General features: G+C 39.0%; 1 protein-coding gene across 1 annotated transcript in view; it reads right to left on the bottom strand.

Moving 5' to 3' along the window:
- The window catches only part of scn8ab (sodium channel, voltage gated, type VIII, alpha subunit b), a 45,852-nt gene that overhangs the window by 22,067 nt on the left and 8,953 nt on the right, over window positions 1-14,832 (bottom strand). The window contains exons 3-12 of the mRNA XM_082532391.1: window positions 12,554-12,671; window positions 12,244-12,334; window positions 12,021-12,149; window positions 9,962-10,053; window positions 5,569-5,787; window positions 5,322-5,385; window positions 4,518-4,659; window positions 3,728-3,934; window positions 3,366-3,647; window positions 691-1,047 (exon numbers count right to left, since the gene is read on the bottom strand). Of these exons, the coding sequence (XP_082388517.1) occupies window positions 691-1,047; window positions 3,366-3,647; window positions 3,728-3,934; window positions 4,518-4,659; window positions 5,322-5,385; window positions 5,569-5,787; window positions 9,962-10,053; window positions 12,021-12,149; window positions 12,244-12,334; window positions 12,554-12,671 (1,701 nt within the window). The remainder of the gene's footprint in view (window positions 1-690; window positions 1,048-3,365; window positions 3,648-3,727; window positions 3,935-4,517; window positions 4,660-5,321; window positions 5,386-5,568; window positions 5,788-9,961; window positions 10,054-12,020; window positions 12,150-12,243; window positions 12,335-12,553; window positions 12,672-14,832) is intronic.

Below are 14,832 nucleotides of genomic sequence, written 5' to 3'. Positions count from 1 at the left end.
GGTAAAAAGCAGGTAGATTGGTTGACAATAAAAGAGGGTTCAACCATGCTAGCTAGAATGACAAGAGACATTTATTATAGGAAAAAAAAGTTTTCATATTTGTCGTTGCATCATCCATTTCTCAGAAGCAGAGGATAAATGAGGGCAAGGAGGAAAGAGAAGGCAGCAGAGGGAAAGTGAGGCTGAAAGGAAGAAGAAGAAAAAAGAACTCCAGATAAGAACAGTGATAGAAAATAGTATGTGTCCAGATGTACAAAGCCCTCAAGAATGAGGAAGTAGAAGTAAAGAATGAAAAGAATTTCATATAATAATGATTTTTTTTCTCAGTGATTGAACTGTTAGGGCAACTCGAAAGGGCTGATCTCATTACGCATTACTGTTAGTGAAGTAATGGTGATGATTCTGGCAAGGGAGTGAGTTTGCGGATGTTCTTTCAACTGGTTAGTGACTTCTAGTGCTGCTAAAAAAAGAAGTGAAAAGGCATTAGATCAGGCTGGAAGTCTAAGAGTCAGTGTATGGTGAAAAAATAAAACAGATTCTGTGTACTCAGGGAGTGGAAAAAAGGAGATACTGGGTTTAGGGAAAAGAGGAACAAGAGGCAGGGGAAGAGGTTGTGAAGGAGAAGCTGCAGAAACCCGGGCCACCAACATCATGCCTAAACTGTATTAGGTGTCCCATGGACGTCCTTACACTGTCATCAGTGGCTGCCTTATCTATTTTCACCTCAGGCAGAAGCCGTCTGCCGGGCCCAGGGCCGATGAGAGACACCACGCCATTGCAGTCCACTGTGCTGTTCCTCTTCCCTCCAGGGTGGGGTGCCAGCGGATGGATGCGTGATGAGCCCTGGCTGTTGCCACTGTAGCTGTTGCGACGGTAAGGTATAAACAGGGATCCTCTACGGTCTTCGCTCTCCTCTACTGTACTGTGCTCGTCGTCTGCAAATTCATTCTCTGAGCCCATGTCCTTGGAACGGCCTTTGAAGCTGAAGATGCTGCTGCGGCTGTTGTGGCGCGACATGAAGGGTGAGCCTGGGATGCTGAGTAGTGACTGAAAGAGGAGAGATAAATGAGGACAGGGAGAATTAAGGAGTTATTTAAAACAGCAGGAGTTAGTTGATGTGTACAGGTGGGGTATATAAAACAAGAATAAATCAGAGGAAGGGAACTAAAAAGAAATGAGAAACAGGCAGTAGGCACAAAATATAACCATAATATATTTAAAACATGTTATATTGCTTTTCAAGAAGAACTGCATTGCTCCAAAAAAATAACATTACAGTGTGTAAAATCTCACCACTCAGTAGCAGGAGATTGATGACTGCGGCACAGTGTAAGTTGTTAAGCTCTGCTGTTTTTGCCGCTGTTAGCTGTCGTTAGCCTCTGTTAGCCACTGTTATTGTAACTTTCCTTGAAGTGGAATCCTTGTTAGATTCAGACACTTATCGAATAAACTAGTAAAACGTGAGAATGTAATTGAATTGTTTATCAATGAGAAAGTGTGATTTTTAGGACCCTTGAGTCTAACATTAGCAGGCATAATGTTAGCTCAGAACTAGCTGCTCTTGTTATTTAGCCATCTCGTCAGCTGTATGGAACTTGGAGGGTTATATGTTTAATCTGCTGACAATAAGAATAAGACGATAACATTTTACCTAGATGCTGGTCCCATTTTTTTCTATTCAGTTCAATTTTATTTATAGTGCACCAAATCACAACGACAGTAGCCTCAAGACGCCTTCTATTGTAAAGTAAACCCTGCATCACATTTCCGCCTCTTTGGTGAAGGGGATCACTTCTCAGATGATAAACATAGAAATGATCCTTCATATCTTGAGGCTGTAGACACATATTAAATTTTTCTGCACCACGCCACATATGTGGCAAATAGGCAAAACAGTGATGTTCATCTCGGTCCATTTTTTTCCTACTAAAAAAATACATTTAAAAAAAACGATTATCTGTATCTTAAAAGTCACACTTAAATGACACATTAGATCTTAATAAGTGAAGTATTAATGTTGAAAATCTTCAGCATTACACATTGTGGTGTTCATTGAGAAAAAACTACGTAACAATGTTTAACGAAAGAAAAGCTCAATGCAAGCTTTTGGGTTATTTTGATTATTATTTTGTTCTATCCTGTCTGCAACTGCAATGCAGGGAAAGATAAAGTAATACAAATACGTACAAGCACAAATAAAGTACAGAGGACTGGCCAACAAATGTAGACAAAGTAGTAAGAAACCAAAGTCTCAAAAGGTCCTGCAATGAGTGAAAGAAGAGTAGGAAAACTGCCTGTATGACAACTGAAGTGGCAGGAAGAGTCCCAAGAGGGCTGTGGCTCAAGAGAGGCTGATACAGCTGATACCACAACGAGGTCACTGCTTAAACCACCAAGTGCAGGAAGAAGCTGAATCATCACATCCACCCAAGCTCTGGATGAGCACACATGCTCTTCTTGGATCCCCATACAAATCCTGGCCACTGCAATTCCTTAAATGGCCACAAGAGACTGGCTACAAAAGTAACTCAATCCCCCTATACCCACATGTTAAAATGTCCAACTTTATAGCAAAAATAAAAAAATTTTTACACAACTCACCCATTTTAATTTTAAGGCTTAAAGTTATACATTATTATAGGAATGGCTGTTTTGAATGACAGATAGATTTTACTAGGTGTAAGTGCAAGTAATTGTAGTCAATAAACTTAACATGTGGGGGCTCTGTTGGTGCCTTTTGCATCTGGGTAGCTGTGATTCAAGAGTATGAACAGGTACAGTGACTCATCCAACAGATCCCAGCTCCTTCGGTCTGTATGTTAAAGTGATGTAGCCATGGTTGTGTGTGTGTGTGTGTGTGTGTGTGTGTGTGTGTGTGTGTGTGTGTGTGTGTGTGTGTGTGTGTGTGTGTGTGTGTGTGTGACAGCCCAGATTTTTGGGCTGCTCATCCAGGAAACAATAAAAAGGATTACAAAGTTTAACAGATAAGCAGGTAGTTAACTCGCAAGTTTCCTTCTAAAGATGATATACCATGTTCTAAAAAACAAAAACGTACTGCTCTCCTATCAGTTCAGACACACATGAAGACAGAAAACTAAACAGCAGTAATGTCTGTAGGATTATTGAAGTTGGGCTAACTGTCATATAAAGATTTGCTACCTGGTGGCTAAAAACAGAGCTATGGTTAGAATAATGTTAACACATTAGCACAGTGAAGCTGGAGGATGAGCATTAAAGTTTTTACTTCGATTTAGAAGGCCACAACACCACTAGTGACATCACAGCATCCACAGCCATCTTTTATATACAGTCTATGGGGCCATTGCTGAAACTCTCGAGTTTACAGCTTTTCTCGCTAACTTTACCTGGTTCATAATGGACGTCTTCCTTCCCAGTCGACTCCCTGGGAATCGAATGGTGCTTTTCTTGCTGCCATCATCTGACTCGGACTTAACCACCTTCTCACTGTCTCCTTTCTCTTTCTCCTGCTCTTTTTGTCGCCATTTCTTTTTGCGATTGCGACGCTCTTTTGCACTCTTGGAGCTCAGCTTGGAGACCTCCGAGGAGCTGCGGGACAAGTGCCCCCCACCTTCATCTTCTAACGCAGCCTCTGACACAGTACCAGCAGATGTCGCCATGGCAGCAGCCTGAGAGAAAAAAAAGACATGATAACCTAAAACTATGAAAAATGCATATTGGTGTATGTATATTAGAGAGTATGACAGACCTGAGTCTCTTCCTGTTGCTTCTTGAGCTGTTCGAGCATGGCTTTGAATTCTGCCTCTTTCTGCTGTGCCTCTTCAATCGTGGCTTGGTTCTGCTCCTCATAGGCCATGGCCACCACAGCCAAGATCAGATTCACCAGGTAGAAGGAGCCCACAAAGATGACCAGCACAAAGAAGATCATGTACGTCTTCCCTGCAGCTCGAAGAGTCTCACAGAAAACACAGACATAGCATAAAAGTGAATGAATCAGTAATTTATCATGCAAGATTAAGACTAAAATGAAACAAGTAATGATAAAATATAACTGAAATCCTCCTTGGTGCACAGTTATTTTAATGTTTATGGATTTTTTCTGCTGGATTTTAGTATGCACTCTATATTGTGTGCTATGTCAGCATTTCTGATGTTTCGACAATCCGAAGACCTTCTCCGGGAAAACGTCCATACTGAAACGATGCCTTATAGTCTGCGCACACATACACGTACACACACTACAACACAAACCTATTTTGCCAAAAAAGGAGAAGCTATTATGCTTGTGATGGTGATGGTCTACAGAAGCAGGAAATATTCCAGCTCACAGTCATGGTAGTGCAGCTACCTTAACAGATTTTGGTGCACATACTGAATTTGCACATGCATTTGTGTCCCTAAAAGCATCAAAAAGTGCTGAATCATTCAGACATCCATGCTAATCTGATGATTCATATATATTTTTTATGATGAAGTGTGCTGCTTGAGGGAGAGGTAGCTACTGGGCACTGAGAGGCTTTAATAAAACAAGTCTTTACCAGCATGTAGAGATTTTCCCAGAAGTCTTGGGTCATGAGACGAAAGAGGGTGAGGAAAGCCCATCCAAAGCTATCAAAGCTGGTATAACCGTAGTTGGGGTTCCTTCCAGCTTTCATACATGTAAAACCCTCTGGACATCGTCTGATAGAGGATAACAGAGCAATACCGAAAACCATCATTTAAAAAGTGAATGAAAAGCACCACTTTGACATCGACACAGGTAAGATAACATGCATCCTGATCTACATCCCTGCCCTGGATGCAACGAGATGAAAAATATCTCGTGTGCGTTTTGATTTTCTTTAATCTACACACCCTGTGAATCCATCAGATTAAAATACGATCAAATATCCCCTGGAGATATGCAAGACAGGGCCGTTGTTACACCTCCAAATACAGCAATAAGCCATATCTAAGCATCAAAAGTTTAACTGGCTGGAGCTCAACAGAATCTTACAGGCATAAAACCACAGCCCAACATATGACAGGTAGCAGTATTTAGGAGGAATGTGGAGCACTAGCACAAACTAGAAGAAAACAAGAATACATTGATGTCACAAGGAGTAACTGCACTGGAAGAAAGCGTCAACAAGGCCTCGTAATGGCTGTGACTGGAGAAATTAGCTGGGTCATCCCAGGAAAAGGATCTGATGCTGAAATACCCCAAACACCGACTGCCCCCCTGTTAAATTTCTGATAATGTTTTAAGATGTGTGGTGGAACAACAGGAATATGGCAGACAGCTCCTGTAAACATAGCATAAATATAATTGTGAGGATTTACTGAGCGAAGTACTGGCTTACCCTGAGTCAGAACTATTTCCACATAGCAGAGCATCAAGCTGACCAGGGAGGAAGTAGAAATTAGCTATTTAAAAAAGAGAGAGAGAGCAGTCACTTGCATTGGCCACTGGGCAAAGAGTCTGTGTTACCCGAGTGAGTCAGCGTTTCTGTTAATATTTCATCCCTCAGACATCATGACTAAGTCAAAGAATCTCTAATGCTGCATACGCGTCCCAAAGTTTAATCAAGTTTTAAAGTCAACACTTACAGGTGTTCATGATGTATTCACCCCAGTCAAAAGCCCGGCTGCCATTCGGGTACAGAGCCGTCATGTTGATCGGCCAGATCACGCATTTATTCCGCAGGTTCCCCATGAACAGCTGCAGTCCAATCAGAGCGAAGACACTGAGACAGAAGACGGTCAGGATCATCACGTCCGACAGCTTCTTCACAGACTGGATTAGAGCGCCCACAATGGTCTTCAGGCCTGTCGATTAACATATGAATAACACACACACACACAAATGTGCACAAATTCACACACATGGAAACAGGCACAACTCACACACACATGCACACCGAGATACACATTCAAATACACACACACATAGACACATACACAAAATAAGACACAAATAAAATGTTTTCGCACTAGATGTGTTGGGTTCAGTGTTATAGCTGCACTTCTAAGCTGACTCGAATCATGCATGAAAAGGGTAAATTAGGTAATGTATAAACTAATTCTGTCTTTAACCCTGTGCTGTGCAGATTCTTATATAAAGCTAAACTTGGCAGGCATCGGAGTGATTTCTTAAGAATCTGCACCCGGCTCTGCCAAGTCTCAATACCAGAAATTGACATTCAGAGTGTGTTGTGCAGTCCCTTACAGAATAAAACCAGTGCATAGGCATTGCTTTTCATTGTCATTTCTGCCTCGATGCAAGTGTAAGCCCAAATTCTGATTAATTATTCAGCACTAGCTACTGTATGCTGTGTGTTTGTAATTGAACTATCACTTAACTACGTTTTAACCAAAGTTAATTTTATTTTATTATTTAGTAGAATAAAGTGGCGCATTTTCAAAATAATATGCAATTAAATTCCTTCATTTTTTTTGTTAAAGCCCTAATTCATCCTTAACAGAAAACCAGTCAGTTTGTGAGATATTTCATCCAGAATCTGTAATAGTCTGCTATCCAAAAAATAAACAGGTACAGGTAGTCCCATAAAGTAACAAAAAAGTGTAGACAGCCATTGTTTGCAGATACATTTATGCACCTTAGACGTAGAAGAACATGCTGTCCTGCTTCTCCACGTCTCCCCTGCCTACATACTAATTTTCTGCCTGTTGACTTCCAGCGTTCCTTGTATTAATTTAGATTAAGACTGCAGGCTGCTCAGCTGACCTAATATAATGAGTGTTTATATTAAGAGAAAATCTAACATTTATGCAGGTTTTTGCATTTTGAATATTTAGTCATTGATAAGCTTAGCTTTGGCCACTGTATCACCTCTGGCCTGTTCTAGTTAAAGTTTACCGTACCAATACTGAAGTGTACAGCACTGATTTTTCTGTCATAGACTATTAAAAAGAAATCACACTCAATTTCTACAGAGAGCATATGGCACTACGACGAATACTACCACTGTAGGGGATGTTTCCATTAGAAAGGCACACTTTTGTATTTATATTTATATAAAAAGAAGCTGAACAATTTTAATTCTGATGTTATGCATATGATAAAAATCATCTGGTCCTTAGCTATTCTCCAAATTAAAACTTCAGATGGATGAACAACTGACATGACATATTATACTGTGTCATCATTTTTTAACATAAATAAATGCAGAAGCAGTGTGTGAAAAACAGCCAGGTGCTGATTATCAAATGCACCACCTCTATAAAAGCAGATGTTTTGGAATTACGGTATTCTGAAGAATTGAATGCAATGTTCAGAGAAACTGCAAATAACCCAAGAGCTACATTTCAAACTACAGATCTCAGTTAGCATGTAAAATGTTAAGTTCATATTGGTATAGTCAGAAAAACACTGAACAAGTATGTTTAGGAGGAAAGCCAAGAGAAAGCTTCCTCTCTAAAAAGAACATGACAACACAACTTAGGTTCACCAATTTCCATCTGAAGAAACTACAAGATGTCTGGAACAATGAGACCAAGGTGGAGATGTTTGGTCATAATGCACAGCATCACACTGGGTGAAACCCAAACAGCATATCACAACAAACACCTCACACCAACTGTGAAGCACGGTGGTGGAGGGGTGATGATTTGGGCTGGTTTTGCAGCAGCACAAGCAAAGCGTAAACTCTTCTGTGTACCAAAATATTCTCAAACGTGAGGCCATTTCTATAGCTATGGCTTGGCTGACATTGAGTCACTGAACAGGACAATGATAAAAAAAATGTGGACAAACAAATATCAGTGAACTTTAAGGAACTGAAGCAACGCTGTAAAGAAGGGCGGTCCAAGAGTGGTTTCATCACAACAATGTAAGAGACTGATAATGTCAAACAGGAAATGATGACGTCAAGTTATTGTTGCTCAAAGTGGTTCTATAAGCTGATGAATCATAAGATATATTGTTGACACACTGCTTCTGCACTTTGTCTTAGTTTTTTGTTAAATAAAGAATGGACAAAATGTCACGTGTTGTTGTTGATTTTAGGTTGTATTTAAATCATTTTAAGATCTGAAGAGTACCCTAACCCTTTTTCTTATGTCCCAATATGTAAAACCTTAGACTTGAAACTTGGTTTACTTTCTTTTTAAAAAAACATAACAACTGTACACAATGTACACAGTGAGAGCTAAAGAAATACGAAGCTGATTTATCGGAACTGTACAACTGTGTAACTTAGGATCCATGTGAAAAAGACCTAATTTCCTTTAAATCTGTGTGTTCATCTATGGGAACATCCCTGAGTAGCTTTCTTTTATAATTACACTGCATCCAACAAATGAACTGCACACAACAGCACAACAAACAGACAACAGTGGACATAATCAGGCTCAATCGAGGAAGCAGGAAGTGAAGAGGAGAAAGAGAGGACAGGTGAGGAAGAGTACGTGCCTGTAGGTAGGGGGTAAGGGGGCAATGAGAGGTGTCATGCAGGTCATTTAAACGCTAAGGCTGAAGGAAGTGACTATGTCAGCATCACTCGTCTAAAACGTGGTGATGACCTTGCATTAACCGAAGAACCATTTCCATCCCGGGCATCTGTTTTTCTCTCTCATGGTGTTGAAACTTCAAGCTGGTTTTACCACACTAAGTGTTGTACGCTTGGAATTAACATTATTGTACCCTGTCTGTGTATGCTGTATGTGTGAAGCATGTAATGTGCTGCGATGGTGCTTACAGAGTTGTCATAAAAATACAACAGGTGAATGTGATGTATATAAAAATATAGAAATGAGACCTATTGTTTGTTGCCAACATAAAAAGAAAATTAGAGCATATGAAATATTTAGATTACAGTAGTACACTACACTCATGTACAGTTTTTCAAGGTACTTGGAAGGTTACCTTGGAATACTTGTAACAACTCTGTGGATTTAGGCTGTCTCGCTAACTTATGTCAATTTGGAAATCAGGACTTAAGTTTCTTATCACACCAAAGAATAGGAAATGAGTGCAAAGAAATGTAACACATTATAATATTTCTTTATATTTTCTCTTTCACTCCCAGGATGGATAAAGATCTTCAAAAGAGAAAAAAAAAGTTTATTTACATCCTGATTAAAATAAAATAAAATAAAATAAAATAAAATAAAATAAAATAAAAAGAATAGCCTCTTAAAGCCAAACGTGTAATAGCATGTACTTCAAAGCTTCATGCAGTTGTCAGATTAGGCTTGGCAGTCTTAGGGAATGAAATAGTGTTAAAAACAAATCCCTGCAGTGATAATTTGGATCAAAGAACGTAGTAAAACTGAACACAGTTGATCTGACAGTTGGTGAAAAAATTCACAATAATTAGTTTGTTCATTTAATCACTTTTAACAACATGCAGAATGGCTTTTGGAGTAAACTTTTCCCTTTAATTTATGCCAGCTCTGGACATTTCTAATTTAATGTGAGGTGCAAGTAGACTGCTAAGCCTATCAAAAATGTATTGCTACCATTTTTGATTATAATAAAAAATAAAAAGTTAAACAACAAAGGAAATAATTCAAAATCAATACCTTCTTTAAAAGTAAAAGAAAGACTAAAATGAAAGAATCAAATAGAGCTAAGAGGTAATGTAAGCTCAGCCTTAGTGTTTAAATGGGAGTCTCACCTGGAATGACAGAAATAGTTTTCAGTGCTCGGAGAACCCTGAACGTTCTCAGCGCCGAGACATTCCCAAGGTCCACAAACTCTGTTATATATCTGTAACAAGGTAGGATGACACACAGAACAGAGCCCCATGACACACAACACACACACACGATAACTACACGCACGTATGCGCAAGAACACGACACCAGCACCACCATCGAAGACCAGGAGGGACACCACGGTGAGAGCAAGAACACCTGTTCAACCAGTGGGAAGAGAACGCAGAGAGAAGAGGAGAGGAGAGGGAGTGGAACAAAACCACACCTAACATCAACCCCGTGGCTCGCCCACCCGCAAACACAAACACCTGGACTCTCTTACCTGGGATAACTGAAATTGTTTTCAAAGCCCTCAGAACCCTGAACGTACGCAGAGCTGACACATTGCCTAGGTTTACAAACTCTGTTATATACCTGCAAGGTGGATCAGATACAGTTACTCAGCAGCCATGCTGACCAGGGGAAAGAAAGAAAGAGGTTAATACAGACTATGTGAATAAGCATCATCAGCAACTGTGATGGAGTGATGTGGATTAGTCATTGTGTTGAAGTGTTTCATTTTAAAAATATCAACACAAATCACACCCAAAAATGCAAAATGCAACAGAAAAATATAAAATCCATGATTTATTTATCCAAATAATTAACTGGTAAGGAAAATTTGCTTGGTATAAACTGGATGTATGCAAATCAAGAAAATTTTGTTTTACCTTGTACTGTAAAATTTATATGTAATTAAATTACACTAAAGCGTTTTTGGGCATGAATATTATTTTGAGTGCATTACAATCAACTTTACTTACAACTTACAATCACTTTAACTGTGAATAAAGCGATAAATGGTTTCATTCTCTCAAATTAACTAACCCCTGTTGCCTTCACACATGCACGACTTGGCAAACAGGAAAAAGGAAAGAAATTCATAATCTATACCCAGGCAAGAGCAAACTGGCAATGAAAAAAGTGTTGATAAGAAACATGCCAGTGTGTAGAATCACAAATAAAACCCCAGTTTAACAATGTTCAAATCATTCTGAGCTTATATGAGTATTTAACATAAAATGTGCGTACTGTACTTTGTTACTATGACTGATAAATTGCACAAAAGTGTCAGATTAAAACTCATATAAGCAAACTGATGTTTGATTTTTTTTTTTAATTTGCCAGGGGGGTTAAAAGCATCCCAGGTAGGTGGGGTCTTTCAGACGTCACAGTGAGGGGAGCTTTAAGAATTTTTGAACCCTAAATTGAGAAGTGTATGGTATAATTTAGAGTTTCTATGCGAGGGACGAGGCTGAAAACCAGTACTGAATGGCCCCAAGCTTCTTGCCAGCAGGTGGGAATGCATCAAGATCAGACTAATAATTCTGCAGTGGAAATCATTAAATGGGCTCAGGAGCACTTCTGAAAACCTTAACAAAACCTAAAATTTATCAGTGCATAAACAAATGCATTTTAATACCATATTATCAACAGCAAAATGCATCCAGAAACTCACTGAGCTCATTTAAGATGGGCCAGAACAAAATAGCTCAGAAACGGCTGAATAGAAAATGATCAAATAAGGAGCTTATTTCTAAAATGAATGCAGGTACTGTGCTATGAAGTATGAGTACAATATGCCAGAAACTTTCATATGGTAAACATGTTAATGTTTCAACTTTTTAGAAAAGTATTGCTGGCATCAGCAGTTAAATTTAAGTTTAGGACCTTTCCCATACCACTTTAAATACGTTATTATGTTAGCTCAGGAAAAAGAGAATAATTTATTTATTTATTTATTTATTAACCTTTATTTAACCAGGAAAAGTCCCATTGAGATTAAAAACCTCTTTTGCAAGGGAGTCCTGGCCAAGAGGCGACAACACGTTGAAATTACAAAGTTACATACATATTATAAATAACAATTACATTTTAAAAACATTTTTCTCTGGCTCTCTCAATCTGGACTTAAAAGCATTAAATAAGATAAAACTAAAGAAAACTAAGGAAAAGAGACTGTCCTTATGTGTTTATTATCAATACGTATGGCAGACTGAAAACTTTTAGGACCCATCCCAACTGAAGTTAAGTCAATTCAATCATTTTAAACGCCTTATAACAGAAAAATTTGTTTTTAAGAAGTTTCGAGACTTTTGAAGGATGCACAAACACCCTGATCTGATTCCAATCTTTCAACTTCTCAAAGTCGCAGTTGTTGGCTGTTCTATGATCAATAAAATATAAACTTTAAATACAAATATAATCTGAGTCAAGATTGCAAAAGAAGACTCAGACAGTGCATATTTATCTGTGCCGTTTTCAAGCTGCGAGTTTTATCTTTCATATGGGAGAAGTTGTATTTTTGTTGATTACAAATCAATGTGTTCTGAAGTACTTACGCCATTGAAATGACCATGAAGTCCAGCCAGTTCCAAGGGTCTCTGAGAAAGGTGAACCCGTCGATGGCAAAACCTCGGGCAACAATTTTTGTGAGTGACTCAAACGTATAGATACCTGTAAAGGTATACCTTTCAAGGACAAAAAAAAGAAGAGGACAAAAAAGGTGAGGAGAACATCAAATGAGGATATGACTGCTGAGGAGAAGTATGGAGGTGGACTTACTCTACTTGCTTGGACCACTCCGGGGGATCGCTGAATGTCATGAATATGCAGTTGGTCAAAATCGTACACATGATGATCATGCTGAATAGCGTGAGAACACAGTTAAGGAAAGACTGAACAGTTGCGTCCATAATAACTGAAAAATGGCTTTAACATTAAAGACAAACTTAAAGAAGAGCAGTCAGCAGGGACATTTAGTCCTTATAGTTCATTAAAATAACTTACAATGAGCTGGCCACTTCAACAGCAAACAGAAAAAATGTTTTCATTCACTATAAGGCAAACAAATCAAATAACTTGAAAGGATATGAATGTATCAAAATTTTAATAGCTATTCGCCTAAATAGATTAAAAGGACTTATGATGTACAAGGAGGGCGTGGCACTGAAGCGGAAGAGTGTTTTCCCCTTGTTTAAGACTATAAACGTCTGAAAAAGAGAGAGAGACAGAGATAGTGAGACAGACAAACCCTACAAACACTTCTATGTCAAATATTCAGTAAACAGTCTGAAGACCTTCATATTATCTTATTGAAAGTATGATGATAGAGCTTACTGAGCTGACCTCTGAATACACTGGTTTCTTCTGTATCTACAAGGCTGATTGTAATACTGGAGTTTATACTGTGCTTCCTGCTTATTGGTTTGTGACTATACGTATTTGGAAATAATTACCCTGCAATGATCTAAGTATACAGGTTAAAAACGGTAATAAAGAGATAAAGGTACATAGAAAGCAGCAGTAAGAGTCTCTACTGACATGGGTGATCATTCACCCAGGAATCAGGGTTACAGTTCTGTCCTTCTTACATCAGACTGGGACTTTGCCCTGGCCAGCTTTCCCCCTGATAAAAGCTTTGAGCAGCTTCAGGATCAGCAGACAGGCACATGGGAAACTCTCCTTTTCGTGGCCAAATGTCTCTCTTCATCCCAAGTTTAAAGCTCTTACTGGAAGGAGATGGCAAATGCTGTCATCGATCAGGGCAGATCTGCTGACTCTAGGCTCTCAACGACTGCTCCGGTCCCCACCCATAAACAGCACCGGGCCAAGTGGGGCTGGGCACTGGGGTGAGACAGCATTGTGTGTTTGTTTGTGGACGTTTGTGGATGTTTGAGCCCAGTGTTGGACAAAACTATGGGAGGTGACAGTAAGAGGGATTATTTGCAAACAAACACAGGGATACTGTGCATTCATAGCTGCAGCTGCTGCAAGCACTTGTTCTTTTTTTCTGTATCTACATGCAATACAGTTTAGAGATGGTTCACTGACAATTTATAAATGTGTTGTTTGGATGTAAATGTAAGTGAGTTATGAATGTGGACGCTGCCTGGATATTTGTCTTTGTTCACAACAGCCTCTTCTGCGTCTTTATGACATCACTGACAATATCAGCTGCCACTATATGGAGAAAACTGATCATGTTCTTTGTTATGCCCTCACTGAAGAACAGCAATTCTATCCTCTTAGTTCAAAAGCTAATCATTTATATCGCAGTGAGCTTGCATTCATAAAATGTTATGGATGGATATCAATTATCAGTTAGCTCAGTTCATTGAGCTAATCGATATGGAAATAATAATAGTAACAGTAATGATAAGAAGAAGAAGACGAAAAGGACGAGGAATCCTTGTACTTCTGTAGTGATAACCCATATGATAGATGCATTTGGTCTTTAGTAACCACATCACAAATACACACACCGTGAGTTTGGGATATCCACCAGGGGAAAAGAAACGAGGAGGCGACTCAAAGTGTCCTGAATCAAGTGGTGTCCAGAAAACTAATTAAATCAAAAATAGTTCCCTTAGTCTGGCTAAAGACAAAATGTATCCTCTAGATCAGACAACTCCTTACTCTTCCCCTCCTTTTCCCTTCCCTGCTGCTTTTTGTCCATAGATCATAACCACTACTCAAAATATCCTCTTACTTTCTTTTTTTTTTTTGAAAAATAAAAAGGATTATCTACTTAATGACCACAGAAAAAAGAGGAAATCACAGACTTGTCCAAGTCTTGTCCAAAGGGTAAATCTCTCCCAGAGGTCAAGTGAAGGTTTTCGCTCACCAATACAGCATTGGGATGGAAGAACAGGAATATCTCATTAGCAGCATATGCCCACTGTGCAAGACTATGATAGGCTAATCAATGTCAAGGATATTGCGATAGATAAGTCATATGGGTTTACTGATGCTTTTAAAAACCTGAGTCATCATAAAACCTGAGTCTCTATTGTATAGTAATCCATATTGTAGTATGGTATATCTTTACCCATCCCGTTTGCTAAGAATACAGGGTGGAAAGGTGCTGCAATTTATTGAAGCATGAACAAGCAAACATCGAAATATAGTCTATAAGGCAAAAACAGAGCTTGTACAATTTGCCAAGCCTTTTTTGTAATTTAAGCAGTCTTCAGGAATAGTTCTCCAGGCTTCCTCGAGGACATTCAATGCTCGTCTGTGGATGTTGACTGTCTTATTATGTTCTTTGTCAAGATGATCCCACACTCCTTCGGTAATTTTGAGGTCCGAGCTCTGGGGAGGTCAATCCATGAGTGATAGTTTTCTACTGTGTGTGTCTCATTATCTATTCAT

This window comes from Aulonocara stuartgranti (assembly GCF_965226115.1).
Source record: "Aulonocara stuartgranti genome assembly, chromosome: 5".
NCBI lineage: Eukaryota > Metazoa > Chordata > Actinopteri > Cichliformes > Cichlidae > Aulonocara > Aulonocara stuartgranti.
Note: the sequence above shows the minus strand (reverse complement) of the source record. Positions and strands in the feature narration are given on the sequence as shown.